General features: G+C 41.5%; 1 protein-coding gene across 3 annotated transcripts in view; it reads right to left on the reverse strand.

Annotated features, from left to right (window-relative positions):
- Positions 1-9,037: 9,037 nt before the first annotated feature.
- TERF2 (telomeric repeat binding factor 2) overlaps positions 9,038-24,035 on the reverse strand; it is an 88,889-nt gene continuing 73,891 nt past the window's right edge. For 2 of the 3 annotated variants that reach the window (XM_063945447.1, XM_063945448.1), the window contains exons 6-10: positions 21,551-21,729; positions 19,089-19,538; positions 17,737-17,822; positions 17,311-17,375; positions 9,038-9,880 (exon numbers count right to left, since the gene is read on the reverse strand). In XM_063945447.1, coding sequence (XP_063801517.1) covers positions 9,722-9,880; positions 17,311-17,375; positions 17,737-17,822; positions 19,089-19,538; positions 21,551-21,729 — 939 coding nt within the window. In that variant the 3' untranslated portion in view covers positions 9,038-9,721. The remainder of the gene's footprint in view (positions 9,881-17,310; positions 17,376-17,736; positions 17,823-19,088; positions 19,539-21,550; positions 21,730-24,035) is intronic. The other variant, XM_063945449.1, reaches the window with a different exon arrangement.

Raw genomic sequence — 24,035 nt, forward strand, 5'->3', positions numbered from 1 at the left:
ATCTCAGGGATTCGTTTTGGGATGGTAACTAAAGTTTAAAGCAGACATTGGGGCACTTTTAAAATTTTCATTTTTAACCAAAATCGATGGGTCCGTGGCTTAGGGAATTTCTCATGCCACAAAACCGTTGAAGCTCCTGTTCAAAAATCATGCTCCGAAATCAGCTGTTTTTATCTCAGGGATTCATTTTGGGATGGTAACTAAAGTTTAAAGCAGAAATTGAGGCACTTTCAAAATTTTCATTTTTAACCAAAATCAATGGGTCCGTGGCTTAGGGAATTTCTCATATGCCACAAAACCGTTGAAGCTCCTGTTCAAAATCATGCTCCGAAATCAACTTTTTTAATCTCAGGGATTCATTTTGGGATGGTAACTAAAGTTTAAAACAGAAATAGTGGCACTTTTAAAAATTTCATTTTTGACCAAAATCGATGGGTACGGGGCTTAGGGAATTTCTCATATGCCACAAAACCGTTGAAGCTCCTGTTCAAAAATCATGCTCCGAAATCAGCTGTTTTCATCTCGGATTCATTTTGGGATGGTAACTAAAGTTAAATGCAGACATTGGGGCACTTTTAAAATTTTCATTTTTGACTATTATCGATGGGTCCGGGGCTTAGGGAATTTCTCATATGCCCCAAAACCGTTAAAGCTCCTGTTAAAAAATCATGCTCAGAAATCAACTTTTTTCATCTCAGGGATTCATTTTGGGATGGTAACTAAAGTTTAAAGCAGAAATAAGGGCACTTTTAAAATTTTCATTTTTGACCAAAATCGATGGGTCCGGGGCTTAGGGAATTTCTCATATGCCCCAAAACCGTTAAAGCTCCTGTTAAAAAATCATGCTCCGAAATCAACTTTTTTCATCTCAGGGATTCATTTTGGGATGGTAACTAAAGTTTAAAGCAGAAATATGGGCACTTTTAAAATTTTCATTTTTGACCAAAATCGATGGGTCCGGGGCTTAGGGAATTTCTCATATGCCACAAAACCGTTGAAGCTCCTGTTCAAAAATCATGCTCCGAAATCAACTTTTTTCATCTGAGGGATTCATTTTGGGATGGTAACTAAAGTTTAAAGCAGAAATAGGGGCACTTTTAAAATTTTAATTTTTGACCAAAATCGATGGGTCCGGGGCTTAGGGAATTTCTCATATGCCACAAAACTGTTGAAGCTCCTGTTCAAAAATCGTGCTCCGAAATCAACTTTTTTCATCTCAGGGATTCATTTTGGGATGGTAACTAAAGTTTAAAGCAGAAATAGGGGCACTTTTAAAATTTTCATTTTTGACCAAAATCAATGGGTCCGGGGCTTAGGGAATTTCTCATATGCCACAAAACCGTTGAAGCTCCTGTTCAAAAATCATGCTCGGAAATAAACTTTTTTCATCTCAGGGATTCATTTTGGGATAGTAACTAAAGTTAAAACCGAAATAGTGGCACTTTAAAAATTTTCATTTTTAACCAAAATCGATGGGTCCGTGGCTTAGGGAATTTCTCATGCCACAAAACCGTTGAAGCTCCTGTTCAAAAATCATGCTCCGAAATCAGCTGTTTTCATCTCGGATTCATTTTGGGATGGTAACTAAAGTTAAATGCAGACATTGGGGCACTTTTAAAATTTTCATTTTTGACCAAAACCGATCGGTCCGGGGCTTAGGGAATTTCTCATATGCCACAAAACCGTTGAAGCTCCTGTTCAAAAATCATGCTCCGAAATCAACTTTTTTCATCTCAGGGATTCATTTTGGGATGGTAACTAAAGTTTAAAGCAGAAATAGGGGCACTTTTAAAATTTTCATTTTTGACCAAAATCGATGGGTCCGGGGCTTAGGGAATTTCTCATATGCCCCAAAACCGTTGAAGCTTCTGTTCAAAAATCATGCTCCGAAATCAACTTTTTTCATCTCAGGGATTCATTTTGGGATGGTAACTAAAGTTTAAAGCAGAAATAGGGGCACTTTTAAAATTTTAATTTTTGACCAAAATCGATGGGTCCGGGGCTTAGGGAATTTCTCATATGCCACAAAACCGTTGAAGCTCCTGTTCAAAAATCATGCTCAGAAATCAACTTTTTTTATCTCAGGGATTCATTTTGGGATGGTAACTAAAGTTTAAAGCAGAAATAGGGGCACTTTTAAAATTTTCATTTTTGACCAAAATCGATGGGTCTGGGGCTCAGGGAATTTCTCATATGCCACAAAACCGTTGAAGCTCCTGTTCAAAAATCATGCTCGGAAATAAACTTTTTTCATCTCAGGGATTCATTTTGGGATGGTAACTAAAGTTAAAACAGAAATAGTGGCACTTTAAAAATTTTCATTTTTAACCAAAATCGATGGGTCCGTGGCTTAGGGAATTTCTCATGCCACAAAACCGTTGAAGCTCTTGTTCAAAAATCATGCTCCGAAATCAGCTGTTTTCATCTCGGATTCATTTTGGGATGGTAACTAAAGTTAAATGCAGACATTGGGGCACTTTTAAAATTTTCATTTTTGACCAAAACCGATCGGTCCGGGGCTTAGGGAATTTCTCATATGCCACAAAACCGTTGAAGCTCCTGTTCAAAAATCATGCTCCGAAATCAACTTTTTTCATCTCAGGGATTCATTTTGGGATGGTAACTAAAGTTTAAAGCAGAAATAAGGGTACTTTTAAAATTTTCATTTTTGACCAAAATCGATTGGTCCGGGGCTTAGGGAATTTCTCATATACCCCAAAACCGTTGAAGCTCCTGTTCAAAAATCATGCTCCGAAATAAACTTTTTTCATCTCAGGGATTCATTTTGGGATGGTAACTAAAGTTAAAACAGAAATAGTGGCACTTTAAAAATTTTCATTTTTAACCAAAATCGATGGGTCCGTGGCTTAGGGAATTTCTCATGCCACAAAACCGTTGAAGCTCCTGTTCAAAAATCATGCTCCGAAATCAACTTTTTTCATCTCAGGAATTCATTTTGGGATGGTAACTAAAGTTTAAAGTAGAAATAGGGGCACTTTTAAAATTTTCATTTTTAACCAAAATTGATGGGTCCGTGGCTTAGGGAATTTCTCATGCCACAAAACCGTTGAAGCTCCTGTTCAAAAATCATGCTCCGAAATCAGCTGTTTTCATCTCGGATTCATTTTGGGATGGTAACTAAAGTTAAATGCAGACATTGGGGCACTTTTAAAATTTTCATTTTTGACCAAAATCAATGGGTTCGGGGCTTAGGGAATTTCTCATATGCCACAAAACCGTTGAAGCTCCTGTTCAAAAATCATGCTCCGAAATCAACTTTTTTCATCTCAGGGATTCGTTTTGGGATGGTAACTAAAGTTTAAAGCAGACATTGGGGCACTTTTAAAATTTTCATTTTTAACCAAAATCGATGGGTCCGTGGCTTAGGGAATTTCTCATGCCACAAAACCGTTGAAGCTCCTGTTCAAAAATCATGCTCCGAAATCAGCTGTTTTCATCTCGGATTCATTTTGGGATGGTAACTAAAGTTAAATGCAGACATTGGGGCACTTTTAAAATTTTCATTTTTGACCAAAATCAATGGGTCCGGGGCTTAGGGAATTTCTCATATGCCACAAAACCGTTGAAGCTCCTGTTCAAAATCATGCTCGGAAATCAACTTTTTTCATCTCAGGGATTCATTTTGGGATGGTAACTAAAGTTTAAAACAGAAATAGTGGCACTTTTAAAAATTTCATTTTTGACCAAAATCGATGGGTACGGGGCTTAGGGAATTTCTCATATGCCACAAAACCGTTGAAGCTCCTGTTCAAAAATCATGCTCCGAAATCAGCTGTTTTCATCTCGGATTCATTTTGGGATGGTAACTAAAGTTAAATGCAGACATTGGGGCACTTTTAAAATTTTCATTTTTGACTATTATCGATGGGTCCGGGGCTTAGGGAATTTCTCATATGCCCCAAAACCGTTAAAGCTCCTGTTAAAAAATCATGCTCAGAAATCAACTTTTTTCATCTCAGGGATTCATTTTGGGATGGTAACTAAAGTTTAAAGCAGAAATAGGGGCACTTTTAAAATTTTCATTTTTGACCAAAATCGATGGGTCCGGGGCTCAGGGAATTTCTCATATGCCCCAAAACCGTTGAAGCTCCTGTTCAAAAATCATGCTCCGAAATCAACTTTTTTCATCTCAGGGATTCGTTTTCGGATGGTAACTAAAGTTTAAAGCAGAAATAAGGGTACTTTTAAAATTTTCATTTTTGACCAAAATCGATGGGTCCGGGGCTTAGGGAATTTCTCATATGCCCCAAAATCGTTGAAGTTCCTGTTCAAAAATCGTGCTCTGAAATCAACTTTTTTCATCTCAGGGATTCATTTTGGGATGGTAACTAAAGTTTAAAGCAGAAATAGGGGCACTTTTAAAATTTTCATTTTAGACCAAAATCGATGGGTCCTGGGCTTAGGGAATTTCTCATATGCCACAAAACCGTTGAAGCTCCTGTTCAAAATCATGCTCCGAAATCAACTTTTTTCATCTCAGGGATTCATTTTGGGATGGTAACTAAAGTTAAAAAAGAAATAGTGGCACTTTAAACATTTTCATTTTTAACCAAAATCGATGGGTCCGTGGCTTAGGGAATTTCTCATGCCACAAAACCGTTGAAGCTCCTGTTCAAAAATCATGCTCCAAAATCAACCTTTTTCATCTCAGGGATTCATTTTGGGATGGTAACTAAAGTTAAAAAAGAAATAGTGGCACTTTAAACATTTTCATTTTTGACCAAAATCGATGGGTCCGGCCGGGGCTTAGGGAATTTCTCATATGCCCCAAAACCGTTGAAGCTCCTGTTCAAAAATCGTGCTCCGAAATCAACCTTTTTCATCTCAGGGATTCATTTTGGGATGGTAACTAAAGTTTAAAGCAGAAATTGAGGCACTTTCAAAATTTTCATTTTTAACCAAAAATCAATGGGTCCGTGGCTTAGGGAATTTCTCATGCCACAAAACCGTTGAAGCTCCTGTTCAAAAATCATGCTCCAAAATCAGCTGTTTTCATCTCAGGGATTCATTTTGGGATGGGAACTAAAGTTTAAAGCAGAAATTGAGGCACTTTCAAAATTTTCATTTTTAACCAAAATCAATGGGTCCGTGGCTTAGGGAATTTCTCATGCCACAAAACCGTTGAAGCTCCTGTTCAAAAATCATGCTCCGAAATCAGCTGTTTTCATCTCGGATTCATTTTGGGATGGTAACTAAAGTTAAATGCAGACATTGGGGCACTTTTAAAATTTTCATTTTTGACCAAAATCGATGGGTCCGGGGCTTAGGGAATTTCTCATATGCCACAAAACCGTTGAAGCTCCTGTTCAAAAATCATGCTCCGAAATCAACCTTTTTCCTCTCAGGGATTCATTTTGGGATGGTAACTAAAGTTTAAAGCAGAAATAGGGGCACTTTTAAAATTTTCATTTTAGACCAAAATCGATGGGTCCGGGGCTTAGGGAATTTCTCATATGCCCCAAAACCGTTGAAGCTCCTGTTCAAAAATCATGCTCCGAAATCAATTTTTTTCATCTCAGGGATTCATTTTGGGATGGTAACTAAAGTTAAAACAGAAATAGTGGCACTTTAAAAATTTTCATTTTTAACCAAAATCGATGGGTCCGTGGCTTAGGGAATTTCTCATGCCACAAAACCGTTGAAGCTCCTGTTCAAAAATCATGCTCCGAAATCAACTTTTTTCATCTCAGGGATTCATTTTGGGATGGTAACTAAAGTTTAAAGCAGACATTGGGGCACTTTTAAAATTTTCATTTTTAACCAAAATCGATGGGTCCGTGGCTTAGGGAATTTCTCATGCCACAAAACCGTTGAAGCTCCTGTTCAAAAATCATGCTCCGAAATCAGCTGTTTTCATCTCAGATTCATTTTGGGATGGTAACTAAAGTTAAATGCAGACATTGGGGCACTTTTAAAATTTTCATTTTTGACTATTATCGATGGGTCCGGGGCTTATGGAATTTCTCATGTGCCACAAAACCGTTGAAGCTCCTGTTCAAAATCATGCTCCGAAATCAACTTTTGTCATCTCATATATATATACATTCCTTTACTTCATACTTAATAATTTTTTGGGTGCAAAAACAAGTGGGTTCAATTAGCATTATCAACCTAAGGCAGATGAGTTATGTCATTTTTTTGTTTAAATTTAACCTTAAAGTATATATAAAAGGATATCAAAGAAAAATAATAGGAATTTGTATATCTGTAGGAGTATTTTAATGTTTAATTATAATTCGCTCGTTAAAACCGAAAAAAATTATCATTAGGTATAAATTTTGCCCGCCAGGGGAGTATTTTCATTTGTATATTTCTTTGTATATGTGCAAACTTCTAATTACACATAGGGGAATATTCAGTTAGCTGCGATAACCTGTTTTTTTGCGCAAACAAATTCAATTTTACTGCAAATTGTAAGAGACCCCTATTCAATTAGCCGCAATAATTTGTCTATAAGTTTACTGTACATTTCACTTCATTTACTCCGGGCAGTGCAAAGTTGGGGAAAAGCTCTATTTTACGGTAAAAATGCCAGGATTTGGTTCAGAATGCCCTGGGACAGCTACACGTTCACAGCAAGAAATTTCACACAAATCCTGTTTTCACAAATTTTTTAATTCGCACCTATTCAATTCCAAAATCCTAAAAACAGAATTATTACCGTGAAAAGGGTAGGTAAAAATGGGGAAATCAGCCTATACCCCCAAAAATGGCAAACTAACACAGAATAACAGTATAGTGGTGTATTAGAGGTCATATTAAATAGATCTGGGGTACTTAAATTGAGCCAAAGGGCTTTTACAGTATACGCATTTTAAAAAAAAAAAATAGAAAAGCCGTTTTTTCCCCAGCAAAATAAGTGCTCTCATTAAATTTAGGGTACATAGAAATGGGTATAAACATATTTGGCTCATTTTAGGAAACAAAAAAAAAAGAAAAAAAGTGGAAAAAGACTGACTACTCCCACCTGCAAGCCAAAAAACATTTGTCCCACTCATAAACCACCCCAATATACATGTCCCATTCCTTGAATCCCGAATTCGGTCACTTTGCATTCCCCTTCCCCCTGTTATTTTTTGTGATCCTGCCGTATCTATAACAACTATTTTACTGCTGATTTTTCTAAGTCTCCCGCATTGGGTTAAGATAAATACTGTGTTATTAGGATAAGAACATGTGCTTTAAAAAAAAAAAGTAAAAAATAAAAGCCACTACACTACGTTACAAATGCAGAACATTTTATATATGAGAAACACAGGAAACAACCACCACTGTGACATGCGCTAAGGACTGTAGCTATGGCAACACATGAATAGTGATGTATTGTTACCGTAGTAAAATTATATAACCTTGTTAAAAGAGTATACAGTATCCAATTGGATGCAAAAATGTACACACTGTAATGAAGAAAAATATATGGCTTTTATTGGCTAACTACTCTTGAAATAAACAAAATATTTTATGCCAACTGTCGTACCCTTACTAGAATGTATCCATTCAGAAACCCAAAAAACATAATTTTAGTAATTTACCGCATCAAACCGTTCAGAATTTAAACAAAAAACCGTGGAGTCCTCTGAAGAGCCCAGCTTGGTAAGGTATGTTGACGAGGTAGGCTTGGTATATTAAAGGTTAATGGTAGTTTTCATTTTTAATGAGAGAATTATAATTAAACGTTAAAATACTCATACAGGCACTCAAGATCCCATTATTTTTCTTATTACATAGCCTTTTAAAGTATACTTTAAGGTTCAATTTAATAAAAAAAGGCACAAAATAACTCAATAATAATTATTAAGTATGAAGTAAAGGAAAGTATAATGAACTCTCGGAGTCAGGCAAGATTGATAACACATTTTTTACTGGAATCTCCATATTTTGATTGGCAATGGGTCAAAATTAAAAAGTGATACATGGTTTAGGCACTGAGATGAGAATTTTTTTTCAGATACACCTCAGAATAAACAGCATCAGGAGCGGCATTTCCTAGCAATTTTTCAAAACTTTGACCCCCTATATCTCAAAACTGTGAGGTCTAGAGAAGAAAAGATTGGCATGGGTTAATAGCTACATGGTAATATCAAGTGTACAAAGTATCATGAAAATCTGGGTCTGTGGGTATTATGCCTGGGTGAACTGACATGTAATGACCCTGAGGGATTTCGTGCATGCACTGTATATTATATATCTAAAGTCACCTCTATTCATGCCCCCTTGCACTTTAACTGAAAAATCCCATCACTAATGTTCCTAAATCCTCAAATTCATCTGCAGCAAATACTCAAATAGCTAAGGATTTAATGAAACCCTGGACCTAATTCAGATCTGATCGCAGCAGCAAATTTGTTAGCTAATGAGCATGTGCACTGCAGGTGGGGCAGATATAACATTTGCAGAGAGAGCTAGATTTGGGTGGGTTACTTTGTTTCTGTGCAGGGTAAATACTGGCTGCTTTATTTTTACACTGCAATTTAGATTTCAGTTTAAACACACCCCACCCAAATCTAACTCTCTCTGCACATGTTACATCTGCCCCCCCTGCAGTGCATATGGTTTTGCCCATTAGCTAACAAATTTGCTGCTGCGATCTGATCTGAATTAGGCCCATAGTGTAGTCTTTCTGCAAGGTCTGGAAACACCCGGCACTTATATCACAACTCCTCTGTGTACCTGGCTCTTCAGATTTTTTTTTTATTATTAAATTGTTACTTTTTCACCTCCTTGGGATCAGATTCTTGCGCTGGATGGACAGTCCCTCCCATTCCCTTTTCCCCCCATGACATATGTCACCCTTACCTTCCTTTGCCTCCCTTGTTGTCGTGTAACACTCCAACACAATAAAATAAACTAAAACACTGCAGTTATGTGACACTTCTCCAACTCTGGTTCTTCTCTTCCTACATGATGTAACGCAAGTCTTTTTTGTTTTATGTTTGCCAACTTTGTTCATTAGCCTCTGTTATACTATCTGCATTCAAAATTAAAGCACCAATACAAGCACATTCCAAAACAGTGATTTCTGAACAATAAACAAAGTTTATTGGAGAATGCAGAACCATTTCAGCATTTTCTATAAAATGTACATAACTATAATGTTTTGATTAACAGTCATCATGTACACGCAAATAAACAAAAAAAGCTTGATGTATCTATACATTACATATATATTCCTCCTGCCTCTGGATAATAACTTTCAATAGTTTCCCCATAGGACCCAGTACAGTTTTGGCAGTTGCACAGGGGACTGCTCCAAGGCACAAGGTCACATGCCAGTGTGCTGAAAGCTAAAGAGCTGCCTTTAAAAGTGACCTCCCTGGCCATAGATCCAAGGTGAATTGCTGGAACACTAGTAGACAACATTTCAGATGTGGCGCTCAAGGACAGTGCTTGGAAAAACTGGCTTACTGTATTGAACAGTACTCCCGGACAGGGCACAAAATAATCCAGGACGCCAAGAACAGATCATTGGACGTGTTACCAACATCCGACTCCCAGAGCTGGTTACGTGTGGAATAAAAATACTTTGACACTCCATTGGGTGTTGGCCATGTGAGATGTAGAGGATACAGATGTTATACAGAAGAATATTAACGTGTGTCCATCGCATAGTCCCCTAGAGGAGGTGTGACAAGTCCCATAAAAGGTGCGAATGGCAGCCATAGCACTAGACAAGCACGTCTATTGGGCTTAGGTAGACTCGTCAAACCAGGGAAAGCTTTTTCATAGTCCTCCACCTGTCCTTTATCATGACGGATGTACGGTTTCGAAAAGCATAATTACGAAGAATTTTGGACCAGTTGCCTTCACCATATTTCTTAACACCACACCTAATCCATTCTGTTTCTTCAACTGTCCATTTCTGAAAGTAAAAACAGCAATTGCCACCTTAACCATATTTATTTTTTTACAAGCAGAGGTAATGCAAATACTTTACAATCCCAGGAAATGCTGTTTAAAACCGCACTAAAGTAAAAAAATGGAAATATATATATATAAAACTTTTCAAGGCCAGCACTCCAATACAAACATTGCTTACCCCGGTGCAAGTCTAAGATCCACGGCAAGATCCCACTATATACTCCACGACGACGGCACACAGGGGCTAAATAATTGTCCACTCCAAAAGCAGTTTTGCCAACGTTTCAAAGTTTATACTTTTTCGTCAGGGCTACTAGCGTCTACTCCGTCGTTGTGGAGTATATATATATATATATATATATATATACACATACATACACACACACACACACACACACATACATACAGAGGAAAAACCACAGCACTCACCGCATCAGAAGCAGGGCACAGCTATGCACTTACCACTCACAGGGTGGGGTGCATGTAACACTGCACTCTCCACCACAGAAGCGGGGTACACAGCTGTACTTACCACTCACAGGGCGGGGTGCATAGCTGTGCCCCGCTTCTGGTGCGGTGAGTGCTGTGGTTTTTCCTCTGTATGTATATGAAGGGGTTAATCTATGGTTAGCTCTTATTAACCGTGGCCACTAGCTTTCTCATGCACCGCTGTGTGGACTTTATTATCCTGAACCTGTCTCAGCTGTTTTTTAGCAATCATCTTTGAGCCAGTGCAATAGGTGACTAGTGTGCCTTTAAAAGCCATAAAGTCTGTGGCAGGTACACATTACATCTAGCAGGCAGATGATGCAGCAGTGTGGTAGTCAGGTTTTAAGACTCTGTGATAGTGTAGGACCTGCATGAAGGTGGGGTACCTTGAAAATCGGTATGCGGGCTTCCGTGCATTGGCCAATCCACCAACTAAACCCCCATCATTTATTTATTGAATTGTTGAGGATAAGTGAGTTTACTTTGGTGAGTGCTGGGTTCTCTGTTTGTATATATATATATATATATATATATATATATATATATATATTGTGACAAGAACACTGGGATAGTGTTTGAGGGCAGGTATATTTGTCCCAGGTTCTTGTCTTACATGTTTTAGAAAATGTTAACTTCTAGGAAAAATGCTTTTTGTTTTGTCTGAACCTTTTCAGTTTGCTGTAAAAGCTGGGTAAAGGCTCTGAGAGAGAGATAAGGCGAGTTCTAGACATTGGGCCCAGTTCGGGTCTTTGGCCTCACAGAGGGCTAATCAGGGTTTCAGCTGTGTAAGAGTGTTATAGTGCTTCTAACCTGATTAGTATGGGCAGACTGCCTGGGAAGGCTGCAGGATCTGTGTGTGAGAGACACGCTTTCTGATGCAAGTGAGCTGTACAGTATGTACTGAAGAACTCTGTTTTGTTTAGTGACAGTTAGGAATATCTTATGTTTAGTTAGTGCCGGACAGGCAAGGTATTTTTATTTTGGGGTTTGTTTTATTTTCTGTTTCATTAAAACTGGCCGGGGTCAGTTGTACCAGAAACTGGACTTGTGTTGTTCCTCAGCTGCTGCATGCTGCCATATTCCCCAGGAAAAGGCGCCTTGCACCCCTACAGTGTTACAACTTGGTGGAGAATGCGAGCACACCGTTCTGCGCATAAGTGAAAGCAGCAGCTTGGTGAGGCCTGCAGAAAACGGTGGTTTATGCAGATACAGCCCAGTGTGAAGTTACTGAGACTCACCCCTGAGGGTTTGATATATGTCCTGGGTGAAAGCAGCTGCAAAGCCGCCTGAAAAATCTGTCGACATGGAGGATCTGCTTAAAGCCTTGCTGCAAGCTACAGCGGCTCAGCAGGAGGCCAACCGACAGCAGCAGGTGGCAATGGAGGAAAATTGGAGACTACAGCAGGAGGCCAACAGACAGCAGCAGGTGGCAATGGAGGAAAATATAAGACAGCAGCAGGTGGCAATGGAGGAAAATAAGAGACAACAGCAGGCAGTTGTTGATGAACTTTACAGGCAACAGCGTCAGGATAGAGAGGCCTTAGCAGAAGTGGTGCAGAGACTTGCAGCTCGGGTTGGAGATGTGGCCGTCAGTGCTCCAACCAGCTCTAGTTCTATACGGGCCAGTCACTTCCTGCAGAAAATGACAGAGGCTGATGATGTGGAGGCCTATCTGACCACGTTTGAAAGGACTGCCGAGCGTGAGAACTGGCCGAAAGCACAGTGGGCCAGTCTGCTGGCACCTTTCCTGTCAGGTGAGCCCCAAAAAGCTTACTTTGATTTAAGCCCTGCTGAGGCTCGGGACTATGATAAACTAAAGACTGAGATCCTGACCCGCCTGGGAGTCACGCTGTCAGTACGAGCACAACGGGTGCACCGTTGGCTGTACGCCATGGAGAAGCCTCCGCGCTCCCAGATGCACGACCTTATTCAGCTAACAAAAAAATGGCTACAGCCAGAGACATTAACTGGTCCCCAGATGGTGGAAAGAGTCGTCATGGACCGCTACTTGAGATCTTTGCCCATGGTCCTGCGCAAGTGGGTGAGCCATGGAAACCCGGGTACTGCTGACCAATTAGTGGACATGGTAGAGAGGTATTTGGCAGCAGAGGAACTACTGATGACCACCCAGCAACCCATAGATCCTCGACAGCGCCCTTCAGTAAAGACTGGTAAGACTGTTCCGTGGGAAAACGTTGCTGGGCGGTTAAGAGAACGCAAGGCTGGAGAGACTGTAAACACTGGCCCTGGAAACAGGCCAATGGGGCTAGAACGGTCTATGCTGCCCAAATGGGTTGATAATCGTGTGGTTAAATGTTTTAGGTGTGGTATGCCAGGTCATGTTATTGCCAATTGCCCAGTCACGCAAGAACCCATGCAATGTGATGCTGCCTTTGAATGTCGCAGAATGTCTTTCTTTGCTAGGTTAGCCTGTACTGTGGTACCTTCACCTGAGCTGGAAAAACAAATGTGCGATGTGTTCTTAGAGGGTAACCGGGTAGAGGCCTTGCTAGATTCAGGAAGTTTAGTTACCCTTGTGAAAGCTGGGTTAGTGAACCCCTTAAAGGTCCAGCAAATACCTATTGGGGTAACTTGCATACATGGGGATACCCAACATTATGCCACTGCTGAGGTGAATATAGAAACTTGTTGTGGGTCAGCAATGGTTAAAGTGGGACTGGTCCCTACCTTGGTGCATGAGGCCATAATAGGGAGGGATTTTCCTCATTTTTGGAAACTGTGGGAATCACGGTTATCAACAGATGTGAGAAGTAAAAACCCAGTTGATAATACCGGTGATTTTATGGATGTACGTGGGTCTTCGGAACTTTCTGTCCCTTTGCCTTTTGCTAGTTTGGCTGGGGAAGTGACAGATGGGGAGTCCAGTGAGGACCCTCTTGCCGGGAACAGAGACATAGTAGTTAGAACTGAAAGCGTGCCTGACCTGGAGGTAAAGAAGGATCTGTTTGCGTCTGAACAGTTAAAGGATCCTACCTTAATAAAGGCTAGAGAGAATGTTAAGATTGTTAATGGGGAACCTGTGGTACCAGGTGACAGGGTTACGTATCCCCACATGGCCATCTGTAATGAGCTCTTGTACCACATTGTCAAAAGGGGTGAGGATGTGGTGGAACAGCTGGTAGTTCCCCAGCCTTATCGGAGAACGGTACTAGATTTAGCTCATAGTCACGTTACCGCAGGACATTTAGGGGCAGAAAAAACCACTGAAAGAGTTTTACAAAGGTTCTTTTGGCCAGGGGTTTATAAAGAAGTGTCTGAATATTGTTCTTCCTGTCCTGAATGCCAGTATCATGCCCCTAGACCCCATTTCAGGAGCCCACTAGTTCCCATGCCTATTATAGAGGTCCCGTTTGACAGAATAGCCATGGATCTCGTGGGGCCCTTGTTAAAGTCTGCTCGGGGCCATCAGTATATCCTGGTAATTATGGACTATGCCACTCGATATCCTGAGGCTGTCCCATTACGCACTATCACAACCAAGGCGATAGCTAGGGAGCTGGTGCAGGTATTTAGTAGAGTGGGAATACCAAAAGAAATTTTGACTGACCAAGGTACTCCATTTATGTCAAGGATCATGAAAGAATTGTGCAAGTTATTTAAGGTCACTCACCTCAGGACGTCCATCTACCATCCCCAAACTGACGGGTTGGTGGAAAGGTTTAATAAAACATTAAAAAGTATGTTAAAAAAGGTTGTTGAGAGAGATGGGAAAAACTGGGATTGTTTGTTGCCCTACTTGTTAATGGCCATCAGAGAAGTCCCTCAGTCCTCTACGGGGTTTTCTCCATTTGATTTGTTGTATGGTAGACACCCCAGAGGGCTGTTGGATATTGCCAAAGAGACGTGGGAAGGACAGCCCACTCCTTATAGAAGCGTTATTGAGCATGTAACACAAATGCAGGATAGGATTGCAGCCGTGGTACCTGTTGTCAGAGAGCACATGGAACAGGCCCAAAGTGCTCAACAGAGGGTCTATAACCGGAGTGCCAAGATACGGGAATTTGCTCCTGGAGATAGAGTTCTTGTTTTGGTACCCACTGTGGAAAGCAAATTCCTAGCTAAATGGCAGGGTCCATTTGAGATTAGGGAAAAAGTGAATGAGGTTAATTACAAAGTATACCAGCCGGGAAAGAGAAAACCCGAACAGATCTACCATGTTAACTTAATCAAACCCTGGAAAGATAGGTTGTCTCTGTCAGCGGAGCCTTGCCCTTCGGTGTCTTCACCCCGGTTGCTTCCCGCAGTGAAGGTGTCAGAGACATTATCAGCTGATCAGAACAATCAGGTTAAAGAATTTCTCATCCAAAATAGGGAGGTATTTTCAGAGCTGCCTGGCCGAACGACCATAATAAAACATGACATTGTCACAGAACCAGGGGTCAGGGTTCATTTAAAGCCATATAGGATTCCTGAAGCTCAGCGAGAAGCTATTTCTAAGGAAGTTAAAACCATGTTAGAACTTGGAGTCATAGAGGAGTCTAACAGTGAGTGGTCCAGTCCCATAGTGCTCATCCCGAAGCCCGACGGTAGCATACGCTTCTGTAATGACTTTCGTAAGTTAAATGAGGTGTCCAAGTTTGACGCATACCCCATGCCCCGTGTGGATGAGCTTGTAGAAAGGCTGGGAGCAGCCAGGTTTCTCACCACATTGGACCTGACCAAAGGTTACTGGCAAATACCTTTATCTGATAGCGCCAAAGAAAAAACAGCCTTTTCGGTTCCGGAGGGGCTGTACCAGTATAAGATGTTACCCTTTGGGTTGCATGGGGCTCCAGCAACCTTTCAACGGGCGATGGATAAAATTTTGAGGCCCCATAGAAAATATGCAGCTGCCTATTTGGATGATGTGGTAATTCACAGTACAGACTGGGGGTCCCATTTGGTTAAAGTACAAGCAGTAATGGACTCAATCAGAGAGGCAGGGTTAACTGCTAACCCAAAGAAGTGCTGCCTCGCAATGGAGGAGGTCAAATACTTGGGCTTCACCATAGGCAGAGGTCTGATTAGGCCCCAATTGAATAAAGTTGATGCTATTCAAAACTGGCCTCGTCCAGTGAATAAAAAACAGGTAAGGGCTTTTTTGGGAATTACTGGGTACTATAGACGGTTTATTCCTAATTTTGCGACCACAGCGGTGCCGTTGTCAGACCTTACCAAAGGGAAGCAGTCAAATGTGGTGAAATGGAACCCTGATGCAGAAAAGGCGTTCCAAGCGTTAAAAGTGGCTGTGTGTTCACAACCGGTGTTGATAACACCAGATTTTTCAAAAGAATTTGTGGTACAGACAGATGCCTCAGAGGTAGGGATAGGTGCTGTGCTGTCCCAAACCAGAGATGGGGACGAACACCCTATCATTTATTTGAGTAGGAAACTCAATGAGCATGAAAAAAGGTATGCCATTGTGGAAAAGGAGGCTTTGGCCATTAAGTGGGCACTAGATACCTTGAGATATTACCTCTTGGGCAGACAATTCAGACTAGTGACAGACCATGCCCCTTTAAAATGGATGTATGTAAATAGAGGCAAGAATGCTCGTGTAACTAGATGGTTTCTAGCGTTGCAGGACTTTAAGTTTACTGTCGAACATAGACCGGGAACACAATTGGCCAACGCAGATGCATTGTCTCGCATCTTCTGTTTGGGGGCTACAAGTGTTCCGGCCCCTAGGTCGAAACAGGGGAGGGGGATATGTGACAAGAACACTGGGATAGTGTTTGAGGGCAGGTATATTTGTCCCAGGTTCTTGTCTTACATGTTTTAGAAAATGTTAACTTCTAGGAAAAATGCTTTTTGTTTTGTCTGAACCTTTTCAGTTTGCTGTAAAAGCTGGGTAAAGGCTCTGAGAGAGAGATAAGGCGAGTTCTAGACATTGGGCCCAGTTCGGGTCTTTGGCCTCACAGAGGGCTAATCAGGGTTTCAGCTGTGTAAGAGTGTTATAGTGCTTCTAACCTGATTAGTATGGGCAGACTGCCTGGGAAGGCTGCAGGATCTGTGTGTGAGAGACACGCTTTCTGATGCATGTGAGCTGTACAGTATGTACTGAAGAACTCTGTGTTTTGTTTAGTGACAGTTAGGAATATCTTATGTTTAGTTAGTGCCGGACAGGCAAGGTATTTTTATTTTGGGGTTTGTTTTATTTTCTGTTTCATTAAAACTGGCCGGGGTCAGTTGTACCAGAAACTGGACTTGTGTTGTTCCTCAGCTGCTGCATGCTGCCATATTCCCCAGGAAAAGGCGCCTTGCACCCCTACAGTGTTACAATATATATATATATATATATATATATAGATATAGGGACCATTTAGAAAACTATTAGTACTTTTATACTTCTTCATGAGGGGATTGCAGATTATAGGTTTATCGGCATGAACCGAACAAAGAGTAGTGTGAATAAAGCGGTTTCCATGACAACAATGAGGGTAAGTCAGGTCCGGTCACTGCTCCGTTCTGTGCCACATAGTACAACTTTGCGAATGCACAGGACCAGGATGCAGGGACAGCATCAGACTGTCCATGATTGACAGACTGATGCAGTTTGGGGGCGGCGACGGATTCAGTTTTTGAAAAGGGGAGCATCTCGCCGCCATTTATGGGAAGGAAATAGGCCAAGGATCTACGTCGTTGCAGAGATTTCCTGTGCTCCGCAACGGGTGGCTTGCGCATGCCATGGGTGCTACAAGCCACCCAATGGTGAGTGGTTGATATGATGCTGCATCCTAGGATGCAGTTTGGCTCACTACTGCAGCAGGAAGTGTCTGCTTGTAACAGACGCCTCCTGCTGCATTTGTATACAGAGCTATTGCTGCAGCAGCAGTGATAGCAACTCCAACCACAACTGAATCAGGCTCAATATGTGGCAGGGGTAGACCACAGGAACTAATAATAATAATAATAATAATAATAATAATATAGCTGTCTCACCTGTTTCCTTACAACAGGGCTGGATGTGTTGTTGGTCGCTTTCGAAGCTCCTCTTTCTACAGAAACTATTCAGAAACAAAAAGGTTTCACTCATTGGTGAGAAATGAAAACAAAGTGAGAACTTTTACTTATACATAGATAAATTCACTGCTGTCTCTACTTTTCTCAGTGAATGATTACTGACAGCACCTTCAATGTAAACCTAGGACACCATTTTCACAATACCCTATATTGGGTATAGAGTGTGACCCTGTGCGGACAAACACCTCCATTATCTCCCTGTGCTTGACCATGAGAGCCCACCAAGGTGTATGTATGCCCATTCCTCTAATTCTTTCAATTACAGGATACATAACATTGTTAACAGGCAATTTATGATTGGCCATTAACACAGGGAGGCATGCAGATGGACGTGGCTGAACTTACTCTCTGGCCGGAAAAGGGCATCCTCATCGCTCCAGGTGTCTTGCTCTGAAACATTCGACGATTTGTTTACTATGCAATCTTTGGAACTGTGGAGAAAACACATACACTATGTTTTATGGCATAGCGGAAGTTTCATTCCAGCATTTTACTAATAGAAAAGTTAAAACACCTGCAGCACACTATGGGCCTGATGCAGAGTTGTACGACACCGCACAGTTACAAGGAAGTGGTTGTGCAATACCGTAAAACTAATATGCTAATGCAGCAGGAGACGTCTGGTGTAAATAGATGCCTCCTGCCTGCTTCTGTGAGCCGCTGGTGTGTCTCAAGACGCACCCATCGTATCATTCTGCATGACGCTTAAAAAGGTGCTTTGCTATTTTAAAAATGAAAATAAATATGCCTTCTATGTGGGATTGCTTCAAAACGGTAAATGTGTCACAAGGGTGACAATGACAACTAAAGTGCAATTCAGGAGCCCCTCCTCATAGTAGAGCCGTGAGCCAGTTTATGCCTAGGAATAATTGCAGGGATGATCAGAGGTGATGAATGACAAAGCTAGTGCCTAAACCAGGGGTGGGGAACCTCCGGCCCTCCAGCTGTTGTTGAACTACACATACCAGCATGCCTTGCTACAGTTTTGCTATTTGGTCATGCTAAAACTGTTGCTGGGCATGCTGGGATGTGTAGTTCAACAACAGCTGGAGGGCCAAAGGTTCCCCATGCCTGGCCTAAACATTCACACAATGAAAATAGTCAGTACATTTACCAGGCTCTAGAAGTGCTAACCACGGCTATGCAAGGCCACAAAATGCATTCAATGATACATAAACATAGCAGGCTAAGGTAAAGGCCGCCGGTAGAACGAAATTTTTTGACGCGTCTGAAGAGACGCAAAAAAAAATACACGATAAATAGGGGATTAACAGGTGCTGGACCCTGTTAACAGAAATCTGTTGACTTTATGGATTTTGTGTGTCAACTTTTTAGTAAGTCAACAAGTTTTAAAAAGGGGTTCGGGTGAAAGAGAGGCTGGAATTTAATAGCCTTAGACAATAAAGCCCGAGGCTACCGCCCTTTTTCACCCCTCCCCACCACTAACCTAAAGAAGATAAATATCCCCCCCCCCCACCCACACAAAATACATTACACAATATACTCCATCAATGTGTACTCATGTCCCAACTCACAACTAAGCTGCAACTTTATTAATTCTCCGCTAAAATTCTTAACTACAGTATTAGAGGTAAACATGGGGCAGATCGCCAATTCTCCTCAATATAAGCAACAAATGTGCCCTTTTCCCTAGATCTTATTACTCTAGATTGGAAGAGGGGAGTTTAATTGCTTACATCAGCCTCCTCTTAGGTGTCACGGGTGAGCTGAACAATCTCCGAGCAGATGAACTGGCATGGTTTTGCGGTGTCCGATTAAGCAGACTTGCACTCTCCTCTTCGCTGTCACTTTCCTGCTGACTGTCCTGTTCCATCACCAGCTGGTGCAGAGTCACTGAACATCTCCGTTTTCCAATCACATTTGAGTTCAAGGAACCCTCTTTAGGAGGAGAAGAATGGGGCTTGGTCACATCTGACTCCAAGGAACCCTCCTTAGGGGAGGAAGAATGGGGCTCGTTACCGTTAGGAATTTTGGTAGAGGGTGTTTGGAAAGGGGTGGTTTGTCTACACAAATCTGTCTCACATAGTGTTTGGAATTTGACATCTGGATTCTCATCTTGATAGAGTAATGTGAATTTAGATCTTAGAGAAGAGAGGCTATAGGCTGGGCCACAGTCTGTTTGTGACCTGGAGGGAGGAGAAGGACACACAGCTCAGAATTGTTTGTTGCAAAGATCACAAATACAGTATCTAGATGAGAGGACAACTACATCTCAAAGCAAATTTGCCATGCTGGTCAACACTATGGGGGTAATTCAAAGTTGATCGCAGCAGGAAATTTTTTAGCAGTTGGGCAAAACCATGTGCACTGCAGGAGGGGCAGATATAACATGTGCAGAGAGAGTTAGATTTGGGTGGGGTGTGTTCAAACTGAAATCTAAATTGCAGTGTAAAAATAAAGCAGTCAGTATTTACCCTGCACAGAAACAAAAATAACCCACCCAAATCTAACGCTCTCTGCAAATGTTATATCTGCCCCCCCTGCAGTGCACATGGTTTTGCCCAATTGCTAACAAAATTGCTGCTGCGATCAACTCAGAATTACCCCCTATATGAGGAATTCAATTAGCTGCAGGGAGGGCAAGTTGCTGTTGCAACTGAGTGGAAAAATTGGCAACAGCACCGGACATTACCTCCCTCGCAGTCTGATCTCGCATTTTTTATTCTTTTATGCAGCCCTATGGGGATGCGAAAAAAAAGTGGCATGACAGGACTGATGGCTAATTGAATTCCCTCCTATAAATCAAGGCAACAGGTGTACAAGTAAACCCACTAATGACTTTCTTCTCCGTACAGATACAGACATCAGCATCTGCATAACCACCTATATCATCCTGACGTAGGCCTGCTGTATTTAGGACCATTGAATGAGTTTGGTGGCCCTGCCTAACCTGGTTTCTGCACCTCTGGAGCCTGATTCATTATACAGTGAAAATGAATGATGAAGTGTTTGTTAAAACCCCAGCTTTGTCTCACCTCATTTCTAATCACTACTTCACGGCAGACCATTATTCTTCTGCTTATAGTTGTAGAGTATAAGCAGTAGGGATCGCCCAAAAGGATAAGTAACTGCCTCTGAAAACTTTGTGATAACTGGAAATAACTTGGAGACCATGACCCCATGTACCTATTACAAATGTTACAAGAGGTCAGTACCCGTATAAAAAGGCTAGGCACCGCAGGTTACATCTACAGCAAGAGATCTGTTCACAGAGACCCTAGTGCTAAATAGCATTAATTCAGTTATCACTGTTCATGGATTATAGATGGGATAGTACTGTATATATCTACTGTACTGAGAAGTCACATATGTGTCCATGTGTAATGGCATGAGTCTGCAATCCAAATGCATTTATAGCAGGCATAGATCTGTAACAACTTATCATATCCATTAAAGTCTACGGCAGTGCTTCTCAAATCTAGTCCTCAGGACACGTTTTCCATATCTCCTTGCTGGTGCACTGGTGTATTCATTACAGATTACACATTTAACGGAAAAATCCACTGGTCACGCTATTTATTTAACTTTTGATTCTGTGAGGAAACCTGGAAAACATGCACTTTTAGTGTCCTGAGGACTGGTCTAAGGAATGGGAGCATTTCATACATAGAGATAAGAAGCCTGTATAGTGTGGATGGTGATTCCATGCAGAAGATAAGGTGAGATATTAAAAGTGATACAATGGTAAAAAGATAATAGTTGTTTTTTTTCTAGTGCGGATTAGAAAATGAAAACACACACATAGGCGGGATGTAATGCCACCCGAGTTCAGCGGCCTTGCAGGATGCTGTCCGAACTCAGGCTTTTTTTAAAGGGGCAATCACTTACAAGGCATGGTTTTGCCTTGTAAGTGATTGCTCCTTTAAAAAAACTTCCAAGTTCATCCTGCATCCCACACGGCCGCCGAACTCAGGCGACATTACATCCCACCAATGACTGGATACTAGCGTGATAGCTTCTTCCATTACTGCAAACTTGGTGCCAGCTTTCACAAATATCTTCTAGTTGCTCCAATTTTGTTTTATAGCGGTATTCACAACAGTCTTATATTACAGTCCTATATGATTCCAAATCGATTATAACGTAAACATAGTATAAAGTAAATGCTGGTACAACCAATCACATGAGATGTACTCACACAACTCCCTTTGGTGTATTAGTTGAATCTTTGTGATGGGACTTTGGGGTTTTGAGTTTTGATGTACTCGGGGACTCATTCTGAACTTGCTCATTTTCCATTCTCTGCTTGGGTTGTAATTTTGGGGTCTGGGGCCCCTTGGACTCCGCATTTAAGTCAGCATGACCCTTCTGGGCAACCTAAAAACAATACTAGGTTAATAAAAAGCCATTTGGATATAGTGATGGGCGCTGCCACAGAAACCTTAGACGGATTTCTCTTGAGCGAAAAGCGGTCAGCTAAAATTAATTTAAAAAACGTAAAAAAAAAAAAACAAACACACACACCACAAGCAGAAGTATAAACTACTTAAGTTTCATTTAAATGCTCTAGTTCTCCACAGAAGTACTCAGAGTGCATTACTGTGTGGTAACTTAATGAAGTTTTTGTTTTTTGAAAAAACAAATTAATGTTTAAAGAATTAAAACGCCATCTTTGAGACCCAAGTTCTGATTAGATTTATTTCCACTCAATGTTATCTAAAATTGGATTTTAATTACCTACCGGTAAAGCCTTTTCTCGTAGTCCGTAGAGGATACTGGGGTTCCATTTAGTGCCATGGGGTATAGACGGGTACACTAGGAGCCATGGGCACTTTAAGAATTTGATAGTGTGGGCTGGCTCCTCCCTCTATACCTCTCCTACCAGACTCAGTCTAGGAAACTGTGGCCGAGGAGACAGACATACTTTGTGAGGAGAGAAAGATATAGTGGTGAGATTCCGAACCATCACACACAAACAGAGGAAAGCTATGCTAATCCAACTTTAAACAGGAACAGCAACAGCTGAACCAATACTTATCCAAGTAACAGTGCAGGAAGAACGAAGCACCGGGCGGGCGTCCAGTAACCTCTACGAACTACAAGAACAGGATTTATTGGTAGATAATTAAAATCCTATTTTCTCTCGCGTCCTAGAGGATACTGGGGTTCCATTTAGTACCATGGGGATGTACCAAAGCTCCCAAACTGGGTGTGAGAGTGCGGAGGTTCCTGCAGAACTGACTGACCAAACTGAAGGTCCTCAGGGGCCAAAGTATCGAACTTGTAGAACTTCGCAAACGTGTTCAAACCAGACCAAGTCGCCACTCGGCAAAGCTGTAAAGCCGAGACACCCCGGGCAGCTGCCCAGAAAGGATCCACCGACCTAGTAGAGTGGGCCTGTACAGATTTTGGAACCGGCAAACCTGCCGTGGAATAAGCATGCTGGATAGTGAGCCTGATCCAGCGTGCAATTGTCTGCTTTGGAGCAGGACACACAATTTTATTGGTATCATAGAGAATGAACAGCGAGTCAGATTTTCTGCGATGAGCTGTCCTCTTTATATATACCTTCAAAGCCCTCACAACATCCAAAGACTCTGAAGCAGCAGAAGTGTCGGTGATAACCGACACCACAATAGGTTGGTTGATATGAAACGCAAACACCACTTTCGGAAGAAATTGCTGACGAGTTCTGAGTTCAGCTCTGTCCTCATGGAAAATTAAATAGGGACTTCTGCGAGACAAAGCCCCCAGCTCTGACACACATCTTGCTGAAGCCAAGGCCAACAGTGTGACAGTCTTCCATAAAAGATATTTTACGTCCACCTCCTGTAAAGGTTCAAACCAGTCCGACTGGAGGAACTGCAGCACCAAATTGAGATCCCAAGGTGCCGTGGGAGGCACAAAGGAGGTTGGATGCGCAGAACACCTTACAAAAACGTCTGGACCTCAGGGAGAGAAGACCATTGTTTTTGAAAGAAAATGGACAAAGCCAAAATATGGACTTTTACGGAGTACAGACGTAGGCCCACATCCACACCTGCCTGCAGAAAAAGCAGGAAACGTCCCTGGTGAAATTCCGCCGAAGAATAAGTTCTGCTCTCACACCAAGAGACGTATTTCTTCCAAATACGGTGGTAACGTTTTGACGTTACCCCCTTCCAGGCTTGGATCAGTCGGGATAACTTTGTTAGGGATCCCTCTACTGGCTAGAATCAGCCGTTCAACTTCCATGCAGTAAACGTAGACGTTTCCTTGACAAAGACGCCAGGAGCGTCGAAACGCGTCGACGGTGGTGATAAACAGGACATAGCACATCAGCCTTGTCAGCACATTTCTGGTCTAACATCACCAGGAGGGTGAGATTATCCCGGGATTCCACTCTCCAAGAATTGGTGACTATGTATACAATCTGACCGTTTGAAGCTGATTAGAAAAAGATGACAACGTTCCTGCATTTTTTTTATTTTTTCTGTTTTATTGTTAAAATAAATGTCAATATTTTTAATTATTAGGCATTCGGATGCATACTTATACAGTGTAATCCAATAAAGACATCAGAGGAGATTAAAAGGGAAAAGATACCTTTATGCGCTTTCACCAAGTTAGCTTACAAGTAAGCTTCATGTAAGCATGTATTGGTGGTACACGTGGTGTCTTTCCTGTTGCTTGAAGGGGAGCAA

The sequence above is a fragment of the Pseudophryne corroboree genome, chromosome 11 (assembly GCF_028390025.1).
Source record: "Pseudophryne corroboree isolate aPseCor3 chromosome 11, aPseCor3.hap2, whole genome shotgun sequence".
Taxonomy (NCBI): domain Eukaryota; kingdom Metazoa; phylum Chordata; class Amphibia; order Anura; family Myobatrachidae; genus Pseudophryne; species Pseudophryne corroboree.